We start from the raw sequence: 23,787 nt of genomic DNA, 5'->3' as shown, positions 1-23,787 counted from the left end.
TATATAAGTTCATTTGTAAAAGCTTTTTGAGATTTCATATATAAGTGTTATTATATTCGTCTTTCTCTCTGAATTACTTAGCATGATAATCTCTAGGTCCATCCATATTGCTGCAAATGGTATTATTTCGTTCTTTTTTATGATTAAGTTTTGAATTTTAGTGAAGTCCAAATTATTTATTTAATATTTTTGGTAGCTTGAGATTTAGGTGTCTAAGAAAGCTTTGCCTAATTCAAGGTCACTAAGATTTATGCCTTGGGTTCTTTCTAGGAATTTTAGAGTTTTAGCTCTTACATTTAAGTCTTTGATACATTTTTGAGTTGAATTTTCTATATGGTATGAGAGTGGCATCTGTATCTATATACATCTATATGTTTTTTATTTTTTGTGAACATGCAGTTGCTCCAACACCATTGTTGAAAAGGTTAATCTTTCCTAATTGAATCCTCTGGGCATTCTTGTCAAAAAGCAATTGATCATAAATGCATAGGTTTATTTTTAGACTCGTAGTTCTATTCCATTGATGTATATGTCTGTTCTTATGCCAGTACCACATTGTCTTGATTGCTAAAGATTTGGAATAAGTTTTTAAACTGGGAAGTATGAATCCTCCAACTACATTCTTATATTTTGATAATTTTAGATATTCTGGGTCCCTCGCATTTCCACCTATATTTTAGGGTCAGCTTGTCAGTTCCTGAAAAATAAAGTTTTTATTTTAGTTCCTAATTAATTTAGGAATTAAATCTACAGATGAATTTGGGGATATTGTCATGCTAACAATATTTAGTCTTTCAATTCATAAATATGAATATCTATCAATTTGGGGCTTTAATTTATTTGAGCAATGTTTCATAGTTTTTGTGTATAAGTCCTGTGTTTCTTTTGTTAAAATTTTTCCTAAGTATTCTATTTTCTTTGATGCTGTCTTCTGACATTATTTTCTTAGTTTTATTTTTAGATCATTCATTACTAGCATAGAAATATAACTTTTTTCAATTTTGTATCCTACATTCTTGCTGAAGTCCTTTATTAGCTCTATTAGTTTTTTTCTCTGTGTGTTTGTGTGTGTGTGCATGCATGCACAGTTGTACGTGGATTCCTAGGATTTTCTGTGTACCTAATCATGTCATCTCCAAATAGAGATGGTTTTAATTCTTTCTCATTCTGGATGTCTTTTATTTCATTTTCTTAACAATCTCCCTGACAATTAGCTTCAGCACAGTGATAAATAGGAGTGGCAAGATGGTACGTACCTGTCTCTTTCCTGAACTCTTGAAAGAGCTTTCAGTATTTTACCATTAAGTATGATATTAGAGGCCCTGAATTTTTATGTTGTATTTGGCCCTACCTATTGTGTAGCCGGGCTTCCCTGGTGGCTCAGATGGTAAAGAATCTGCCTGTAATGCAGGAGACCTGGGTTCAATCCCTGAGTTGATCCCCTGGAGGAGGGCATGGAACCCACTCCAGTATTCTTGCCTGGAGGATCCCCATGGACAGAAGAGCCTGGTGGGCTACAGTCAGTGGGGTCACAGAGTTGGATATGACTGAGCAACTAAAAAAATATATATATAAAAGGACATTGTTTAGCTGGTCCTGCCTCATAAAGAAGATCAGAGTGAGCTGAGGATTAAAGGATAAGTAGGAGCTCCCCAGCAGGTGAGGGGGAGAGAGGACACTGTGTGCAGTGTTAGAGTCTAGATCTCAAAGTGACTCAGTAGCTGGTGTGTGAAGGTCAAGTGAGAGTGAAGGAAAACAGAAGCTGGGAAGGAAGGTTAACTAAACCACTGTAGGCTTGCTGACTGCATTAAAGAGCTTTGATTTTACTCTGATTTTTGTGTGGGACATGATCACATTTGATATATAATAGAGAAGAATGGAATAAAGGGAAATAAAGGTAAAAATTGAGACAGGGAAGACAAATCATGGATTATTGCAATCTTTGAGGCTGAATCTAAACTTTGCCAGCTTTACTTTGGACTAGCTATATTCTTGGCTTTGAAGACTTTGGCTTCCTTCTTTTATGTTTTTTTAATGAAAAAACTTTACTAATAGAAATGTGTAATTATATCAGTTAAGTTTGGAATGTCCTGCATTTGCATCTTCTGGAGAAGGCTATGGCACTCCACTCCAGTACTGTTGCCTGGAAAATCCCATGGATGGAGGAGCCTACTCCACGGATGGAGTAGGCTGCAGTCCATGGGGTCGCTAAGAGTCAGATACGACTGAGCGACTTCACTTTCACTTTTCACTTTCACGCATTGGAGAAGGAAATGGCAACCTACTCCAGTGTTCTTGCCTGGAGAATCCCAGGGACAGGGGAGCCTGGTGGGCTGCCGTCTATGGGGTCGCACAGAGTTGGACACGACTGAAGTGACTTAGCAGCAGCAGCAACCACACATATTCGCTTAGGCATTTCCCAACACATTAACAAAATCAAATAATTTTCTTTTTCTCTCATTTCCTTACTTCTTCCTTTCTACTCACCTCCCTTCCTTCCTTTTTCTTTGTATTAATCACTTAATTAATTAATTCCTCGAAGCTCATTTAAGACCTAAGGGACTGAACTAGATCTATAACACATTCCTTGCCCTGGAAGAGCCTATGGATGGTTGAATGAAGCAAGGCAGTCGTATTTCAAATCAGAGTATGGTGTATCATTGTTATCCTTCAGTCACACATGGTCACCTGCCACAGCTCTGTCACTGCGGCCTTTGTTAAAAGAACTTTATAGCGTCTGATAGATACACAGTAGTGATTGATAAGTACTTCTTTGTAGTATTAGTTCAGGTTGGAATGGTTGGAAAGACTAGAATTAGAATTAGTGACTAAGTTTATAGAAACAGTAAAAGGAACGAAAGCACCAAACCAACTAGGTTTAAAGAGAGTCAGATAATCTGGAGTTGGTGTTTGATTGTATAAGTAGCTATAAATTCCTAGTCAATTCTGTAGATTCACAGATCTGGGAAGTGATGAGCCATTTCAGAGAGTATACCTCTATCCTCCAAATTACATAATACTAAATCCATGTCATTAAATAAATGATTCTAACCCTTTTTTTCCCCTTGCCTTTATTGGATTTCAAAGTTCAGTACACATTCAAATTATTCAATTTTGATATCCCTTTTATTATCAAATGTCCTACTTTTGAAGTGGAAAGCTCAGTTGGCCATGTTCCCTGTCAAGTTTAAGAAGCTTTTATCATTTAAATAAATTAAACCTTCCATCATGGGCTCCACAGAACATAATGAGGCAAGGAGAAGAAAAGCTTAAATGAAATAAACCCCTTTACTCATAGAAACAGTAGAGGCTATTGTGCAGTCTACCAATAAATGTGTGGCTCTAATCATAGTCTGATTTGTGATTTTTCTTTTCTAATTTGTCCTTAATTTTTTAGTGTTTATTAACAATTTGACTTGCCATTCAGCAAAAGAGAGACACAGGACATATCAAGTGCAAGAGGTTGTAGGTTATTAACACTAAAGAAAAGAGCAAATTTTCATTTTTAAAAGCTGATTTATTTTAATCCAAGTTTTTTCTTTACATGATGTAATTCTTATAAAAGTTGATCTCCTCTGAACTTTACTCAGATCCTTTAATTATTTTTTAAAATAATGTTTTGGGGGATTTTGTTTTTTAATCTTTGTTTTCTAAGGAAAAATAATCATAATTTCCATGTTAACATTTGGCAGAATTAATGTATATAGATTATGTATTGAATTATTGAATTAATAGGAAACTTTTTACTTTCTGTATGACACATTGACAATGTAAGAATCAACTGGAAAACGAAAACTCTTATTGTTTGAAGATTCTTTCAATGCCAAAAAGTAGCCTGCAGATTATTTTAATCTAAAATAAAAGCACACTGTTTTGAAGGTTTAACTAAAAATTATCAATCTTTCTCTTCCTTATGAATTTAAACCATTTTATTCTACATGATTAAAACGTTAAAGGTAAGAAGCACTTCTTTAGAAGGAAAGATTCAGCATGGACTCAGATAATTTATATGAGAATGTTCATGCTTGTGATGGTAATATAGAATAATTTCCATCCTAGTTTTTATAATGAAATATCTTCTTCATAATAAAAACATGTTGTTATTCAAAGTTGGGGTTTAGAGTCATAAAATTATGTTCAAACTATGAGCATTTATTATATTTAATGTTACTACATTTAATGTTTTAGAAATATGGTGACTTTATTTTCTTATTTGTTATATAACACATTTTTTATGTCATAGCAAAGTCTATCAGGCTTTGCATGTAAGACATAGGCCAACTAGTTGTGACACCTCTGTAATTTTTTTTTTTTTTAATTTCAGGGCCTATATTCTCATACCTTGCATTAGGAAAGTTTTGCTTTGTCATCAGCTAGAAAATATATTCTTAATGGATGTTATTCTATTCTTACAGTTCAAGGATTCTTACTCAAATTCTTTAAAGATTGATCTGTGGGTCAAAAATTTGAACTTGATTCTACCCAGCAAGTGTTTGTCAACTCTACTTATTCAACATGCACAGAGCTTCAATTGTTTATTCATTTCACCACTTGGAGGGATGGTTCATCATGACAAATGCTCTGTGAAGGGTTACCTTTTGGGTGTTAAACTGCTGTATCACTCCCTACTTCATCCATTCACCTGTCTGGGTACAGGTGCAGGAGGTGGTATCAAAGTTATCCTGAAAAACTGCATTAGACTGTAACGGTTAACTGTTTGGAATCTGACTCCATGAATTTGTGTCCTGGCCATTTACTAGCTGTGTGACCTACTGCAAACCATTTAAACTTTTTGTGCTTCAGTCTGCTTTTCTGTAACATGACAATAATAGGACCTATCTCATAGAGGAGTAGTGACAGTTAAATGAGCTAATATACCTGTAGAAGTGACCTCTTTTTTTATAAGTATTTTTGATAAGTATTTTTATAAGTATTTTTGAATAAGTCATAATTTCTGTTCTACAGGTCAAAATAAATAAATTTAGTCTCATTCAGCAAACTCCATTCAATTTAAACTTTTTTTTTTTAAGTGACCTCTGACTTACAAGTCTGTTTATGCTAAATAGTTGATGAAATCCAGGTATGAATTCTTTGGATTCTGTTTTTCATATAGAAAACCTCATTCTTTCTTTTTCTCATTTCCTTTTACATATTCTTGGTGACAAAATATGCCAGCCCAGTTTTATCTCATTTGTCCCTGGTTGCCGAGTGGCAGCCTGGCCCTGTCACAGAACTCACCTTGTGCTCAGTAGCATGGCATTAGGAGTCTTTGTTCTCCACTTGGTGGGAGCAGTGTCAAAGGCCTTTGTTGGCTTTTGATACTGGGGAGGGCCTGGCTGGTAAAGGAAACTGGAGAAAGAAGGCTTTTTTTTTTTTTTTAACTGATGATTTACTTGGGCATATTACATCCTTAAATCATAAAACATCCCAAATTTGGTAAGCACTCAATAATTATAAGCAATTATTAGCCATTGTATTGAAAATTTAAAGCACAAAGGTATGGCTTAAGATGCCCACAGATTCTCAGTCTCCAGGAATCCCAAATCTTTCATCTGTGAACCTCACATGGCAGTATAAATTTATCCCATTCAGATAAATAATGTATGATTTTTTAGTGTGTCCTAAATATTGCATGGATGTCTTGTACTTTATCTGACATCCCTGTGCGCCAAGCACTTGCCCTCCTCCACTGTTCATTTGACATAGATGCATTTCCCCACCCCCTAAATGTGAAGGGTAATCTCAGCTGTGTCTTTCCAATGCTAAATAACTACATTTAAAAACAAACAAGGCTGGAGTCCAGTGGTAAGAAGGATGTGACCTACCATTTACATTAATCCCTTTATGTCAGTGCATAGAATCAAAGTAACTGCATTTACAATGAAAGGGAATGATCCAGGAATAGAGTATCTTCATTTCCATGTTTGGATTTGTCTGGTCTCAAAAAGTGTTAATATCTTGAAGTTTAGCACAAGCCTTGTTTACCTAGGAAGCATGAGAAACATGTCAACCCTTTGAAAGGCTTCTTATTAAACTGCTGGAGCTTTGATGGCAGACTAAAGAGATTAGAATTACATTTGTCAAAAAGATCCATTTCATGTACTAGTAGAGAAGCGAAAATATGCTGGTCTTTATAGACAGTAACTTAATTTAGAGAATATTTATTCTAAAATATAAATTATTACTTCTTGATAAGCTGTATTTAGTGCATCAATATCAATTTAGAAAATGTGCTTTTATAGGGAGAATTGCCTCTCCCTGACTTCTCTGTTTATAGTCATCATCACTAGTATTGGTTCTAGCATAAGATCAATGCCTATACGGAGACAGAGGTGATGAAAATGGTATCAAACAGAAAGTGTTTTATGAGAGTTCAAGGAAGATAATCAACATATTCTGAGAGTCTATTACATGGGAGAGACTATATACTTCACATGTATTTCTAATACAACCAACAGCTTAATAAGAGAGGGTGATGGAGGCAAGTAATTTTGCTAGCATCATAAAATTATCTGATTCTGAAAGCACATTAATATAACTCCCTTGTGAATATTCCATATAACCCTCATCTGTAGTTATTTTGTTCTTTAGAAGACTGAGTAAAAAATCTCGCACTTTCCAAATTCACCTCTGACTCTGATAATATAAGTGGTAATAATTTCTTACATAGTCAGTCTTTTATATTTTTCTTGATGGGGTTGTAACTTCACAATATTATTTTCAAAACACATTTTTAATAAAATCTATGCTTACTTATTTGTGAGTGCTCATCTAATCCTGCATGTACTATGTATTTAACTTTACATTTGAATTTTTAAAATATTGGAATTTGAAGAGTCCAGCTTCCTACTCAGTGAAAGAATTATTACATGGACAACATTCTTATTTCTATTTGAATATTTTAGTGGTGTGAGTTTCATGAGTTTTTGAGGCAGTGTAATCAGTTAATGCATAGTAGATTGAAATTAAGTTTGTATACTGACCTGGTATTTACCTTCCCGAAGCTCCTATATATAAATCCTTGTTCTGGCCTCAGAGCCACATAAATAAATTTAATCCCTCCTTCCACCCAACTCACAGTGCTATATTGTTAGACTGCCTAACTTTTAGTATTTTTATAGCTTAGAACGCTTATTATTTGACCTCTAAACAGAGGGTAACATTAAGAATGGGTTTGAATCATATTAATATGATCAAAAAGAAAAAAGAAAAACTTACAGAAAATAGTGATCTATTGCAAAGAGATAAATATGTTTTCTTGCACATGCATGTATACATATATGCATATACATATATACTAACATATTAATAGATGTTTATATTTACGTATTTGTATATTTTCTGTGAAATGGGAATGTGAACAAGAAAGCAAATAGCTCTATTTAGTTGTCTCTTTACTACATTCCCCCTCTGATATGCAAGGAAGTGGGACAAAATGAGCTGAGCAAGCTTAGTCAGTTTCTACGTCTGATTTCAAGTGTATTGTACCTGTTAACTGGCACTGGACTGTTTCTCCCTTCAGAAGTGGCCTTGCTTGCCCTATCTTCAAGAGTTTCCTTTGGAAAACAGAATATACCTGGTATCTTGTCACACAAGTATAAAGTCATCTGTTTTTATAGTCAAGTTTTTAATCTTTCTGCCCCTCCACAGATCATTTTCCGCAAAATCAGTGATGTGAAGAAAGAAGAGGAGGAGCGCCTCAGGCAGAAGAACGAGGTCACCCTCAGCATCCCCGTGGACCATCCGGTAAGAAAGCTCTTCCAGAAATTCAAGCAGCAGAAGGAGCTGCGCAATCAGGGGTCAACGCAGAGTGACCCCGAGCGGAACCAGCTGCAGGTAGAAAGCCGCTCCTTACAGAATGGCGCGCCCATCACCGGCACCAGCGTGGTCACCGTGTCACAGATCACACCCATTCAGACGTCCCTGGCCTACGTGAAAACCGGCGAGTCCCTCAAGCAGAACAACCGCGACGCCATGGAGCTCAAGCCCGGTGGCGGCGCTGACCCCAAATGCCTCAAAGTCAACAGCCCCGTAAGGATGAAGAATGGAAACGGAAAAGGGTGGCTGCGACTCAAGAACAACATGGCAGCCCATGAGGAGAAGAAGGAAGACTGGAATAACGTCACTAAAGCTGAGTCGATGGGGCTATTGTCCGAGGACCCCAAGGGCAGTGATTCAGAGAGCAGTGTCACCAAAAACCCGTTAAGGAAAACGGATTCCTGTGACAGTGGGATTACAAAAAGTGACCTTCGTTTGGATAAGGCTGGGGAGGCACGAAGTCCATTAGAGCACAGCCCCATCCAGGCTGATGCCAAACACCCCTTCTATCCCATCCCCGAGCAGGCCTTACAGACCACGCTGCAGGAAGTCAAACACGAACTCAAGGAGGACATTCAGCTGCTAAGCTGCAGAATGACTGCCCTGGAGAAGCAGGTGGCAGAAATCTTAAAAATACTCTCAGAGAAAAGCGCACCCCCAGTCTCGTCTCCAAAATCCCAAATGCCTCTCCAAGCACCTCCTCAGATACCCTGTCAGGATATTTTTAGTGTTTCAAGGCCTGAGTCACCTGAATCTGACAAAGATGAAATCCACTTTTAATATATATATACGTATATATTTGTTAATATATTAAAAACAGTATATACATCTATATACATATGTGTGTATATACAGTATATACATATATATATATATTTTCACTTGCTTTCAATATGATGAACACAATATGGATTTTGATGTGTAAATATTGCATGTCCAGCTGGATTCTGGCCTGCCAAAGAAGATAATTATTAAAAACGTAGATATTGCTTGTATATTATGCAGTTGACTGCATGCACAATTTACATTTATTTATAATATCTTCTGTAATTTTAAAAAGTATGACTTTTGTTAACCAAGACAGTGTAATAGTTGAAGAATCAGGGTCCAACCTGCCAATGTTGCCATGACAAATTTGATCTCAGGCTGAGTATACTGATCTGTCATTTCCTCACTCTTCTGTTAAGTTAAAATTATAAATTAACGCCAAGGAATCATTCAACCTTTTAAACTATTAGTGCCATTTTATGATCTCATTCCATAGGATATTTTTCTGTAACATAGTGTTAGGTTATTTTCAACAACAGGCAGTGTTTGCTCCATTGAAATAACTGTTTTGTTGCCTCAGTCAGACATCGACGTGGGATCTGGAACTTATACTCTGGGGTTTGTGCATGAATTGCATTTTTGCTCAACTGTACTTCTTGTTTAACGTTTACTTAGATAGTAATCATTAACTCTTATGTAAGGATATCCCTACTCCCTTCATCTTGGATAACAGCCACCATCTTATAAGCTCATGTTTTTCAACCCCATAAATACTGAACTATTAATATAGTGTATATTATTATAGGAATACTGCACCACAGGGTAAAAGGGTCTTTTAACAATTTACATTAGAGATGCTGATTTTCCAAAGGTGATGAATGTTCTAAATTTGTTTTTTTTTTTAAACTTGCTCAAAGATGAACTTGAAAGGTTCTTAGCAAAAGAAAACCAAGCAAACATATACAAAATTAACTAGAATGATGTAAAATAAAAAAGAATATAAAAATATAAGGTTTGTAGCATATTTGTGACTTAGAAGGAATGGAACACAGGTACAGAATTGTTCACACCTGATTCTTACTGCTTGTAGAGGTACTACATGAAATGTGGTTAGGAAAAAAAAAAAAAACACTAAAAAATAGATGTTAAGTTGCTCAACTCAGAAAACTGCTTTTCTATAATATTATTCTAGTTACAATTTTCTAAAGCTTTTTTTGCACACAGTTCTACTGCTGGACTTCTTCTGAGTTGATACAATAGACTACTATGGCTCAGGCAGATCTGCTTATGAAAGGAGGGTAATAAAGACCAAATTTCAGAGTCTTTTGGGCCACAAATCCTCTTCTTAGAAAGTGCCTATTATCAACTAAAAAAAAAGTAACAGAAGATCGTGTATAGCTAGATTCTCAAATGCTATGTATTGAGAATAAAATGCACATTCATTTGTAAGAACTTAGAAAAGTTTATTTCTTTTGACTAAAGTTTATTTTATAAAGTTGATCAGAGAGGCATACTTTTAAATTGGTGCATGAATGACATTTAATAGTGGAAGTAGGACAGTTATTGTTTGCATTGAGTTGAAAATATGTAACAGTAATTTGTATATTATTGGACCATCTGTACATATATATTAACATACACGAGGTGATAGCAAAATCAAAATAGATATTTTGATGTATTGTACCCATTTTTATGAGCTTTTTAAACTATCTCCCAGGATCCCCAAACAAAAACAACACAACTAAAGGACAAGTTATGACCATCTGCCTGGAGAAGTATAAAGCAAAGTGATTTGTAAAAACAGTTGATATTTTAGAATTTCTATTAGAGCTTCTTCACATGCCCACAAGATGTGCCTCTTTAATCTAGGAATTTCAGGACAGACGTTATGTGCCATGGGTTTCATTTTCCTATTTTTTGTGCCCATAACTTCCATTACCCATAATGGAAGTTTTCAGAGTAGCACGTCTTCATGCTATGCTACAATAACTACCTACCATAGGCACAGGACAATGAAGTAATCATGGTGTAGGAAATCATCGTTGAAAGTGGGACTCCACTGCTTTCATGATGAGGATGGTACTTTTCCTTGACTTCTGATATTTATTGAATTTCAGGGTATTTTCTAAATAACCATATCTGAGACAAGCTTGCCTAAGCTTTCAACAGTGAGTGGTAAAAAATAATCTGAGTACAGAAATGGTTAGTTTAACTTTAGCCACGTGCTTCAGAAATAACGGTTGGTGTAAAAGTATGAGTAACTCTGAAACATCAGAGTGGTTTGTAGTTGGCAATCCATACCTTTGCTTATTAGTGTTGCTAATATTTACTGTGTTCTAACATTGACTTCATCTAATTGACCTACAATACTGATGTTTATGTATTGGGAAAAGAAACATATGGCTTGGAACTACTTTAGTACAAAGGAGGGAAGAGTATCAGTTGTTTATTTATGGTGCGGTTATCACAGTATTCTTTTCCAGCCACCCCTGTTCCTGTGTGCATGACATTATGTGGTGCTGAATACACTCTGCTGTTTTCAGCAGGAATGCATGTGTTCAGCAAACATTGTATATAGAGTAATCTTATAGGTTCTCAGAATCCACAACTCTTTCCAGTCAAACTTACTCAGACTTGGGTAAAGGGTGAGCGCTTACTTTAATATGTCCAATAATGATACAATCATGTTCTGTGTTGCCTCAACCAGCACATAGACAGTAGGTTCTCTTTTGGGGGACCAGAGGACTGCATGTTTTATTCTTACGCTGTATAGATGCTCTTGGTGCATCCAGAATAAATTTTTTTAATTATTATCTTTCTGAACAATGTAATAATAGGAGTAAATAGATATGTATTTAAAATTGGAACATTTTCCAAAACAACTTACACATCTTCAATATTCTTCTATGATAATGTATAAGATCAGATGCTGTACCTTGGACAGGTGGTTGCAATGTGATAGCAGAAGTCAAACAAAAAAAAATGTGAGCTGCATATCAGGATGACAAGTTTTATCAGTCTATATTAGGATATTATTGCACCACATTGATCTAGTAGAGGAGCTTATGATAAAGGCAAATAGGAACACAAAAGGCAGATGACAATTTCAAAGCAGTTCATGGACCACGTTGACATAAACAGTCTTTAGAATGGTCTGGGCATAGATGTTGAATAGATACACAGACTTCATTGTTAAAATGGAAATTATTTTGTTATGACACAGGTTTCATCTTACATTAAGTTTAGCATTACAAATGTCCTTTCTAATTCTCTGGCTCTGATCTATGGGGTCGCAAAGAGTTGGACATGACTCACCAACTGAACACCAATAGCAACACAAATGTCCGAAGTGTTCAGTTAAAAAAAAACAACATGTAGATCACAGCAGGAGATTTAGAAAGTTTGGAGTTTTAAATTGTTCCTAAGAACAGATATATATTCCCCGAGTACCCAGCACTTTAATAGGAATATTAATTATGACTGCTAACTAAAATGCATTTTGAAAGCTAATCTTACTGGAGCCTAAATGAAAATCTCAGTTTTCTGTCCTTAACTTAAGGAGATTTGGTTCACTTGTTCTATTTTAAATAACTAAATTCTTTTAGAAAATCTTTATTTTTAAATTAGTTTTCAGAGCAATGATTGTTCATGAAGTGTGCAGTGGCTGATATTAGTGAAATTATTCATCATGTCCCTAATAAATTCTACTATCTTGTAAAATTTTTATCTTTTAAGTTATTTTATGTCTCCTTTCCAAAATTTCATGTAGGTAATCAGAAAAGTTGTCTAGAGTGTACGTACCATACATGGATAACTTTAAAATATGAATATTTGTAATCATGTGAAGGTTGTGTTTCATACTTTGTTACATATAGGAGTATTTCTCTTGTGGTCTAGATGGGAAGGGAGAGAAGAAAGAACAACTTTTTGGAAAACTAGGATTCAATCCTAGGATGAATATCTGAGCTCTGTCTTGGATTCTGAATCTGTGTCTTTGTCATAATCACAGTAACTATGGGCAAGTTAGCTGTTTTTTAGTGTATCTGGGCTTCAGTTTCCCAATCAGTAATTAATAAGATAAGAACTGTCCTCTTCTTATATCAAGATGATGTTAGGTCAGTGGAAAATCATCTTCCTCTTTGATGAAAATAACATTAAAGACAAATTATCATTTTGTTTTGTTTTTTCTTTCATAGAAGACCAGCCAAGATGCATTTTCTAAATATTCTAGGTTTTAGAGAAGACTTCTCTGGTCAGAGGGTGGTGGAGAAAGACATAAGTGGCTAAATAATTATTGGTCACTGACATGTGAATGTAAGATTTGAAAATTATTACTAATCAAACATGAGAAGAATGAAGAACTTTTAGAAGAGAGAAATAAGAGAAAAAGTCATATATAAATATTATGATTTTTCTTATTCTATTTAATCATATAGCTCAGCAGAAATCCTCAATTTTGTGAGAAAATGTAAACAAATTGAGTATTCAAGGTATATTTCATCTTCAACCTTTTGTATGAAAATAATCATGACTTACTCAAAATAGTGGCTCCACATAGGTAGATGCTCTTACACCAAAAATTTTAGCTATGAAAGAATCCTTTTCAATGACCAATCAGTTCTTCAATGTGTATCTTGAACTGGAAAAAGAACAGGTTTAAAAAAGGAAAACCATTTGAATTACATTAGAGAATTACTCATGTTTTATCTGAATGAGAGTGTTTTAAGTTTAAACAGTTATAGTTTATAATTAGTGATATCGATAACTCAAAAGAAGCCACTTATAGTATGTAAAAATTTATTTTCAAAAATGAGATTCATTTTCTTAATGATTGTTCAATCTGCAAAGACAGTCTTGCAAGCTAAGAGAGACACTCAAACCTGCTGTACTGCATTTGCTATGACCTTTTGAGCAAAGAAAACAGCAAAAGCATGTAGAAACAAAGGGGAAGTTTTAATGTACTATAAGAGGTATTTAGATCTCTATTGGATTTTCTAATCTTTCCATCAAATCAGAATTTTTAAATTGCTATTAAAAATTAGGAATTAGGTGTTATTTTGAAAACAGACACAGACATCTCAAGTTAAAGGAAGAATAGTTACAAATGTCTGAAACTTTCAAGGAGTATTAGAGAAGGTTTAAGGGGATAGATAGATAGATCATCATTGACCATGACTTTTTGCTATGCATTGTAAGCCTTATGAATTATTTGCTAAGTGGTCAGTGACATATTTTTATCTACTGTGATGGGCCTGTGGCATTCCAACTCACAGCCTTACTACATGTGTATTTGCGTATGTGAATAAATGGTTTCAATCAGCTTGCTCTCAGTGTAAACTGGTACTTCCTAAATGTTAGCAGCTTCAGTAATAAAGACTCTTCCAAGTATGGTGTGACATTTATTATTTTTTAGAGGGTTCATATATATTAATTTGACATTATAGGAAAATTCTTCTCATCTTGATCTGAGAAAACATACCAAGAAGTGATACATGGGGGACTACAGGGTCAGAAGAAAAACAGAGGAAGGTTTTAAGTAGGATAGTCTTGCCAGACTGCATGATTTCACAAGAGTCCAAATCAGGATTTGCATTTTCACATTTGGAACAAATCTACAAAGAATGTAATGGAGATTGCAGTTTAGTGCATGGAGATGTAAGTGTGGTCTTTGGCAAAGCTTACAGGTACAATCAGATCAACTTTGGTGAGTTTATGTAGAATTTTTTTCTTTCTTTTTTTTTTTTTTTTTGACTTCCCTTAGTTTTAATGGTATACATTGCTTTACATTACTTTTATTGACTGCTCTGTGTAAATATGTTCAGTCTTCTCAATGAGAAGGGGTAGCTAAGTCTGAATCTTTCATTAATCATCATGTATATGTGATTGGAGAGTGGATGAGGAAGCTCGTTAGGATAGCATAGCTATTGAGATTTTAACACAGGCAGGCAGACCCTGGAAAGAAAACTTTATTTTACAAACTACTGTCATTTCAAGGGCTATCTAGTCCAACCACAAATTTCAAATATTTCAAGACATGTACTTTATAAGTTTCCTAAAATTAAAATAATTTTAAAAGTTTCACTCTATGATATAAATGTAGTTTTTTAATTTTCCATAGTAGATTAGAATAAATGACAGAGATAACAGTCATAACTGTTGCAAGCACAGAGTGCCTCATCCTAATAATGAACTTTTCCTATATTTCTCCCAACAATTGACAGGTATCAGTAGAGGTAAGCTGCCAAATGTGGTTATAAGTAAGAAGCAAGTTGTGGTCATTAGTATTAATATTTCCTTTTCCAACTTTATTTTAACATAAAGAGGTAATTCATGATATTCAAGAAAAACAAGAAATATTCAGATTCTTTTGTCTATAATCTCTCTTACTTTTTATTATTGGTATTTGAATGAGACTATAGAAATATTTTATTGTTAAAATTTATTTTGACCCACTGAGCTCTAAGTAGATTATGCAGATCTTTTCTTCTTTTAATTATACCACTGTTGGCTTCTTGGCCAAACCACTACTAAATGCATTATCCAAATGAACTATTTCAGCTTAGAATAGCAATTTGTATTATTTCCAAATTTAATTAACTTTTTGTATGTATATTTACTTCAGAGAGTTTAAATAGTTTTCTCTAATGAATAAAATGTTAATTTTCTTAGTATGATTTATTTATTCTATCCTTTGAAATTTTTTTAAGCTAATGTTTTGGTATAAGGAGGAAAAGTAGGGTATGACATTATACTCTGGGACCCTCAGCCCAAACCATTTTGTTTTCACTTTGATGATAATATAGTGAGAGGTAACCATAGAAAAGATCAGTCTACCTTTTTCATAACAACTGGAGAGGACCCTGATGACACTGCATAAAGCTTTTATAGTTGGCTCACTTTCATCCCTGGCTTTTACATTATCACTGTTTTACTATAGAAATAAGGTCATGACTTGTGCTACATCTAAATATATTTGTTCAAGGAATAGTTGACCTAAAAGTGCAACTGGGCCAGAGTTATAACTGAGGAAAATAAAAAAGAGGAGTGGGAATAACAGTTACTTCCTCTTAATGTGTTTTCCTCTGTGTGATGCTTTTAGATATTTATGTATTTATAGATTATATGTTGTCAAAAAACATAGTTGAACCTTTAATGAAACACAGGAAGCAATGTGAGTTTGTCAAGTGCTATAGCTTTAATACATATATAAATGAGTGCTCCCCCATCAATTGCATTTAGAACCTCTAGCTCTTACCGAGAAGCCGAGGCCCATAAGTACCTAGCTGGTTGGGTTCTATCTTCATGGAGTAAAACCAAGAAGATCTAATCACTCTCTCATTCATGCATATGTACTGACTGTTGAATGACTAGCCCAATCAAGCTGAAAATATCTACACTGATGCCTAAATAAACCATATTGTGTATTAATAGTAACCAAATTAAGTCATTCACTACCAAATAATTTATCTTCCTCTGCTAAATCCTCTTCGATGACATGAAATTTAACCTCTTCCTTCCACAGTCAGACTCTATTGGGAAACTGGACTTTGTGATTAGGGCAACCTAAAGATTACTGTAGGTTACAGAGATATTTGTATCATGAATCCCTCATTTGTTCTTCAACTTTTTCCAACCAAAGTATGATGGGAAAGATTCCCGATGAGACCACAGTAGAGTAAAAAGGAAGAACAGCTAGCAAACTATGCAAAATCATGATCAAGTTTCATTTTGAATTTCATGTCAAAGACATTTTGATAGACCTGGGTATTTAATAACAATATATCATAGTCATGCATTGGCCAGTTTATTAAAAAAAGCCCACTGTGTTTTCATTTAAAATTAAGATTATTTAAAATATTCCATATTTAAAAAATAGTGGCAAAGATTGGATTTTGATCTCTTCAGAAATGTTTTCATATTATGATTCTCAGTGTTCTTTTTCAAAGAGGGTAAAAATGTCTTTATGTCTTGTCCCCATCCGTCTTATTGGCAGCACTGCCATCTTCCACTGAGCAGTCATCTTCCTGCTTAGATTCTATTCACAGTTAAAGTGAACTAAAACATGAATTTGATGTTAAGAGCAATGTGATTGTTACTGCACTGAAACTGGAAGCCAATTTAGATCTATTTCTACCCAAAATGTCCATTGTAGTTTATGGGAAAAGCAATGATCCCTAGAAGTGCTTGGTACTCAGACAAAACAAAGCAAAATGTGCATATTTATGATATATCAGAGACTATAGATTTCTTTCTATTCTATGCTCTCGTGACTTTGTTTACATTAGTTGCAGTGTTTTGTATATTGTACTGCAGATTCCTGACTAAAACACTAATGTTACTATGGAAATTCACTTTTGCAAATTTGTAAATGTTTTTGCCACTGCAACCATACTGATGGGAATTTGGGGTATTAAAAATGTCTGTATCTATAAAGGTTAATTCACTGGAAACAACTGATTTATGTATTGGCCAAGGAAATAATGGAAAAACTTCTTGTGATGTTTTTAATACCTATGCTAAGCAGTACTAGTTTGTTCTGTTCAAAATTTAGTTCATGTTTAATAGATCATTTTTTCTACTTAAAGGTATTGCAGTGTGTAATACAGAAATTTTGTATGTACTATATTGTCTTATAACTGATTGCTGAGAGAATGTGTGAAAATGTTTTGAATGCTTGTGATCAAAATTTAATTATTTCTGGGAAGTTTGTGGTGATTATCACCTTACTTAAGATTTGTTCTCAAGAAAAAATCATTTTTAAAAAGCGAATTGGCAGGTGGAAGTTTCTAACCCAAAAGAATTCTGGGTTTCAGCACAATAAACTGTATTTCATCAGGGAGGATTAACTTTCATTTTTTCCCACTTTATTTAAATGTGAATATTTTTTCATGATACAGAATAAAATGTGCATTTTATGGAACTTGTTTGAGTTGAGTCTTTGTTGAAAATTATTGTCTTGAATTTAGTTTAGTAAATGAAAAGTTTCACATTACAAACATATGAAGCAGTGGGTTCAATGAAAAGTCTTTTGATATTAATATGTTGGCTTAAAATGTTATTTTAAACTTCTAGAATACCTTTCCTCTGATAAATTGTAGTTATGAGAGAAGTAATAAAATTAGAGTCTTATCTGAAATTGAATTTTAAACCCCAGTGGTAAGTGTGCTTGAATTAGAAGATATATCTGTTTTATGAAAGATAGAAAATAAAATCTAGATAGAATTTTGAGAAAATTTTATTTTAAGAGATTTCTTAATATTTCTTCATTCTATCAATATATAAAAATGTTATTATTTCCCTAACATTATAGGTTTATCCCAGTCTATGAAGCATAAGGGTAGAATGTATAATACACAGAAAAATAGAGTACTTTTATTTTTTGGAAACATTCATAAGTGGTTCTGCCACTAGTCCTTGAAGCATCAAAAGGTAAGGGTTGAATATATAATAAAGATTGTTATTTGAGAATACAACATTTTTTTTTCTAATTGAAGAAATCCAGTATAAGAGGTGCATTTTTGAATGTCACTGAATGCTGTTGTTCAGTTGCTAAGTTGTCTCTGACACTTTGTGACCCCATGAACTGCAGCACCCCAGGCTTCCCTGTCCTCCACTGTCTCCTAGAGTTTGCTCAAACTCATGTCCATTGAGTTGGTGATGCTATCTAACCATCTCTTTCTCTGCTGCCCTCTTCTCTTTTTGCCTTATATCTTTCCCAGCATCAGGATCTTTTCCTATGAGTCAGCTGTTTGCATCAGATGGCCAAAGTATTGGAGCCTCAGTTTCAGCATCAGTCCTTCCAATGAATATTCAGAGTTGATTTCTGTTAGGATTGACTGGTTTGATTTCCTTACAATCCAAGGCTTCTTAAGAATCTTCTCTGGCACAGCAATTTGAAAGCATCAGTTCTTCAGTGCTCAGAATTCTTTATGCTCTGGCTCTCATGTCCATACATAACTACTGGCAAAACCATGGCTTTGACTGTACAGACCTTTGTCTACAAAGTGATATCTCTGCTGCTTAATACCTTGTCTAGGTCTGTGATAGCTTTCCTCTCAAGAAGCAAACATCTTTTAATTTCATGGTTGCAGCCACCATTCACAGTGATTTTGGAGCCCCAGAAAATAAAATCTGCCACTGTTTCTATTGTTTACCCATCTATTTGTCATTAAGTGATGGGACCAGATGCCATGATCTTTATTTTTTTGAATGTTGAATTTAAAGCCAGCTTTTTCACTCTCCTCTTTCACCTTCATCAAGAGGCTCTTTAGTTCCTCTTCACTTTCTACCATTAGAGTGCATATATACATATACAAGTTTGTTGATATTTCTTCCAGCAATCTTGATTCCAGCTTGTGATTCATCAAGTCTGGCATTTCACATGATGTATTGTCACCCTGTTTATTTAACTTATATGCAGAGCACCTCATGAGAAATGCCAGGCTGAATGAGTTACAAGCTGGAATCAAGATTGCTGGGAGAAATGTCAACAGCCTCAGACATGTAGATGATACCACTCTATTGGCACAAAGTGAAGAGAAACTAAAGAGCCTTTTTATGAAGGTGAAGGAGAGTGAAAAAGCCAGCTTAAAATTAAATATTAAAAAATACCAAGATCATGGCATCCAGTCCTATCATTTCACGGCTAATAGAAGGTAAAAAGGTGGAAGTAGTGACTGATTTCCTCTTCTTGGCCTCTAAAATCGCTGTGGATGGGGACTGCAGCCATGAAATTAAAAGACAATTGCTTCTTGGCAGGAAAGCTATGACAAATATAGAGTGTATTAAAAGCAAGGACGTCACTTTGCAGACAAATGATCCTATAGTCGAGGCTATGGTCTTTCCGATAGTCATGTATGGATGTGAGAGCTGGACAATAAAGAAGCAGAGCACCAAAGAATTGGTGCTTTCGATCTGTGGTTCTGGAGAAGACTCTTAAAAGTCCTTTGGGATGCAAGGAGATCAAACCAATCAATCTTAGAGGAAATCAAACCTGAATACTCTTTGGAAGGACTAATGCTGAATCTGAAGCTCCAGTACTTTGGCCACCGGATGCAAAGAGCTGACTCACTGGAAAAGACCCTGAAGCTGGGAAAGTTTGAAAGCAGAAGGATAAGAGGGTGACAGAGGATGAGATTGTTGGATTGCATCACCAATTCAATGGACATGAACTTGGGCAAACTCCAGGAGATGGCGAGAAACAGAGAAGTCTGACATGCTGTAGTCCATGGGGTTGCAAAGAGTTGGACACTACTTGGCAACTGAACAACAGCAAAAATCTGCATATATGTTAAATAAGCAGGGTGACAATATACAGCCTTGACATACTCCTTTCCCAATTTTGAATAAGTCATTCCATATCTGGTTCTAAATGTTGCTTCTTGACCTGCATACAAGTTTCTCAGGAGACAGGTAAGGTGGTCTGCTATTTCCATCTCTTTAAGAATTTCCCACAGTCTGTTGTGACCTAGACAACCTTAGCATAGTCAATGAAGCAGAAATAGATGTTTTCTTGGAATTCACTTGCTTTCTCTATAATCCAATAAATGTTGGCAATTTGATTTCTGGTTCCTCTGCTTTTGCTGAACATAGCTTTTACATCTGGAAGTTCTCAGTTCACATACTGCTGAAGCCTAGTGTGAAAGATTTGAAGCATTACCTTGCTAGTGTGTGAAATGAGTGCAATTGCACAGTAGTTTGAACATTCTTTGGCATTGCCCTTCTTTGGGATTGGAATGAAAACTGACCTTTTCTTGTCCTGTGACCACTTCTGAGTTTTCCAAATTTGCTGACATATTGAGTGCATCACTTTAACAGCATCATCTTTTGTGATTTTAAATAGCTCGGTGGGAATTCCATCTCCTCCACTCTGCTTCCTAAGACCCACCTGATTTCACACTCCAGGATGTCTGGCTGTAGGTGAGTGACCACACCATCCTGGTTATCTGGGCATTAAGACCTTTTTCGTATAGTTCTGTGTATTCTTGTGACTTCTTCTTAGTCTCTTCTACTTCTGTTCCTTACCATTTCTGTCCTTTATCATGCCCATCCTTGTATGTAATGTTCCCTTGATATCTTTAATTTTCTTGAAGATATCTCTAGTCTTTCCCATTCTATTGTTTTCCTCTATTTTTTGTATTATTCACTTATTACATTAATAACATCAATGAATAGTTGTTGATATCTCTTTTCTCTGAAGTGTAACATTTTGATTGAGAGAGAAGTAAATAAAGCTTTCTCTTTGGTATGGATACATTAGGGTATATTTATAGAAGGCAGAGGTTCTACAGGAGTCAGCTCTCATATGGAAGCCAAGGATATGATGATCACATGAAACTAAATGAACATCAAAGTTGTTGCATACTTTCTGCTCAAAATATCAGTAATTAATGCTTCCTCTACTGTTTCCCCCTTTTTCCCCTCTTTCCTTACACACACACAGTCAGCAATATATTACAGTCTCTCCATGCACGTTTGGTGGTAATACCTTAATAGAGAAAGACATCTATTTTCAAAATGTTATAAAACATATTATGGGTTTATATAAGATTAAGAGGAGGATGAGACATAAATTTCTCTCCCATGAGACATTTTCTCCTGAGTGTGTGTGGTGAAGAACCAAGCTTATATGAACCTTTAGATTCTCCATCTTATATTAGCACGCTTCTACTCCCCACCAGCAAGGAAGGTTTTGCTTTCTACAACATTGCTGAAAACAAGTCATGTCTTTTGCTTAATCTAGGTAAACAAGCATAATTTAACTGGATTAAATAAAAATGTGCCCAATGTGAGCAAACCAGAACTGACATTTTACAGCTGGAATGGATATTGGAAATGAATCTGTACCACACTCACTTCAAGAAATGGAAGATACCAATAATTGGAGAGGGTAAGTGATTCTCCAAAGTTATATGTATAGTTATTGTGATTACATAGGAGTTAGGATTGAAATTCAGCTATCTTGATTTCACTATATCACATGGCTGTGTTCATTTTCCACAATGAACACTTGCTTACTCTCTCTGTCTCCCACACACACATTTCAGCTAATGCTACTAAAAACATTGCTAGTCTCATCTCTGAGTGTTGTTGAAATAACAATTGTCTGACTGTGCTATTTACTTAAAGCCGGGTGTTCTTTATTTCAATTTTCTTAAAATGGTATCTCACAAAAGATGTAATGTACTCTCCCTCTGATATTATTATTTAGCATCCTATAATCATAATACTCTCTTTATTCCTACAAATTTTAGAGTCAGAACTAAATAGATCAAGTTTGTTGTATCTGACTAGTGATGTAACTTAGGAAAGAGTTCAAGAAGATGCAAAAACTTGGCTGGTTGCTGAGCAACCCAGATCATTGTGTGAGGAGCAAAAGCTAGAACTTCTGGGCCTTTGTTTCCTGCAGTCCATGTGGGCGCATCAAACATTACTTTCCATCGTGCCTGATTCTACTCTCTCCTGGTACCCAAAGTTAAGTCTTTAAATGTGTGAATATATGTATATGTGTGTGTTTAAGGAGAGTATCTTCCATGATTCTTAAAGCTCACTGGGACTGTTTCAATAGAAAGGGAAAGTATGTCTATGTTACAGTTTATAAATAAAAGTGTTCAATATGGTCAGTGGCTGGTAGAGGAGTGCTGGCATCTTGTCACCTGGAATCATTGAACCCATCAACAAACATTGCTTCTGTGTATGATATGATGACCATATTGATCAAATACAGCTACACCCAAGGTAGGACCTTACGGTTGGCTGTCTTCCAGAGCTGTGAATGTTCTGTTCTAACACCCACGGCAAGATTCTGTTGAAATGCTTATGCTAATGACTTTTGAGCTATTTAATTTACTGATTGGCAGGAGTGCCAAGAATGATTCCTGGGTTTAGAGAAAAGGAAGAATGTCAGCTTTCTCATGTTGTTGTTGTTCAGTGGCTAAGTCTTGTCTAACTCTTTGAGACCCCATGGACTGCTGCTTACCAAGCTTTCCTGTCCTTCACTGTCTCCTGGAGCTTGCTCAAACTCAGGCCCATCGAGTCAGTAATGCTATCTAACCATCTCATCTCTTTTCTCATACCTTCTTTAAATTTCTACCCTTTTCACCATTCCTCTAACTCTGAACAATCTGGGCAAAGAGAGAAGAGAACAGATTTTTAGAATCCTGTTTCTTTCACTGCTGCCCATTCGCACGACCTGCTGTTCCCTGTAGTTTTCCACTGGGCTCTAAGCAGGGGGAGAAGAAACACTCTGCAGGTGACCTTGAGCTGATGTCTTTGGGACTCCCTGCCTGCCTCAGGGGAAAAAAAAAGGAAGGACTAAAGCAAGATATCTGACAATCACCATTAAACCTTCTTAATGACAGGGTCTGACAGATGGCGTGCAAGGAGGAGAGCTGCTTTTCAGCGCACAAGCAGTATATAAGACACTTCTGTAAGTCCATGGCTGATTCATGTCAGTGTATGACAAAACCCACTACAATACTGTAAAGTAATTAGCCTCCAACTAATAAAAATAAATTAAAAAAAAAAGACACTTCTGTGCTGTGGGGCTGCCAGGAGCCCCTCACCAAGTCCTCTCCTCTATGAGTCGGTACTTTATTTTTTGTGCAGCCTGGAGTAGGTAGGCATAATCAAATGAGATAATAGTGAAAGTACTTTGAAAAGGTTAATGGGTTATACAAAACTTTGCGTGTGTGTGTGTGTGTTCAGTTGAGTTCGACTCTTTGCAACTCCATGGACTACAACCCACCGGGTTCTTTTGTCCATGGAATTTTCCAGGTAAGAATACTAGAGTGGGTTGCCAGTTCCTACTCCAGGGGATCTTCCCGACCAGAGATTGAGCACGTTTCTCTTGAATATCTTGCATTGGCAGATGAATTCTTTACCATTGCACCACCTGGGAAGCTGATACAAAACTTGAGGTTCTTTATATTTACTATTAATTTTCCCAGTACTCAAGGGTAGATTCTAGAATTTATTTGAGGAGTCATTAATATCAGTAACTCACATGACACCCAATTTCTACTGATGTTCCAGATTTTCTAACCTTCTTCATAGAGAAAATCAGACAAGATCAAAGTTTATTCAAGCATGGCTAGCAGCTAGAGTGCTATTACTTCCCTATCGACCGTAAAGGCAAACACATATCCTACACACGCTCTCCTGTCCCACCTCCCACTTCAGGAAATAAAATATGCTTTTTAA

At 35.4% G+C, this 23,787-nt stretch overlaps 1 protein-coding gene across 1 annotated transcript in view; it reads left to right on the top strand.

Annotated features, from left to right (window-relative positions):
- Positions 1-17,506, top strand: part of KCNH5 (potassium voltage-gated channel subfamily H member 5) — a 367,441-nt gene extending 349,935 nt beyond the window's left edge. Inside the window, exon 11 of the mRNA XM_070469447.1 lies at positions 7,651-17,506. Coding sequence (XP_070325548.1) covers positions 7,651-8,598 — 948 coding nt within the window. The 3' untranslated portion in view covers positions 8,599-17,506. The remainder of the gene's footprint in view (positions 1-7,650) is intronic.
- Positions 17,507-23,787: the final 6,281 nt, after the last annotated feature.

The sequence above is a fragment of the Odocoileus virginianus genome, chromosome 6 (assembly GCF_023699985.2).
Source record: "Odocoileus virginianus isolate 20LAN1187 ecotype Illinois chromosome 6, Ovbor_1.2, whole genome shotgun sequence".
NCBI classification, from domain to species: domain Eukaryota; kingdom Metazoa; phylum Chordata; class Mammalia; order Artiodactyla; family Cervidae; genus Odocoileus; species Odocoileus virginianus.
This window is presented reverse-complemented; position numbering and strand designations above follow the sequence as displayed.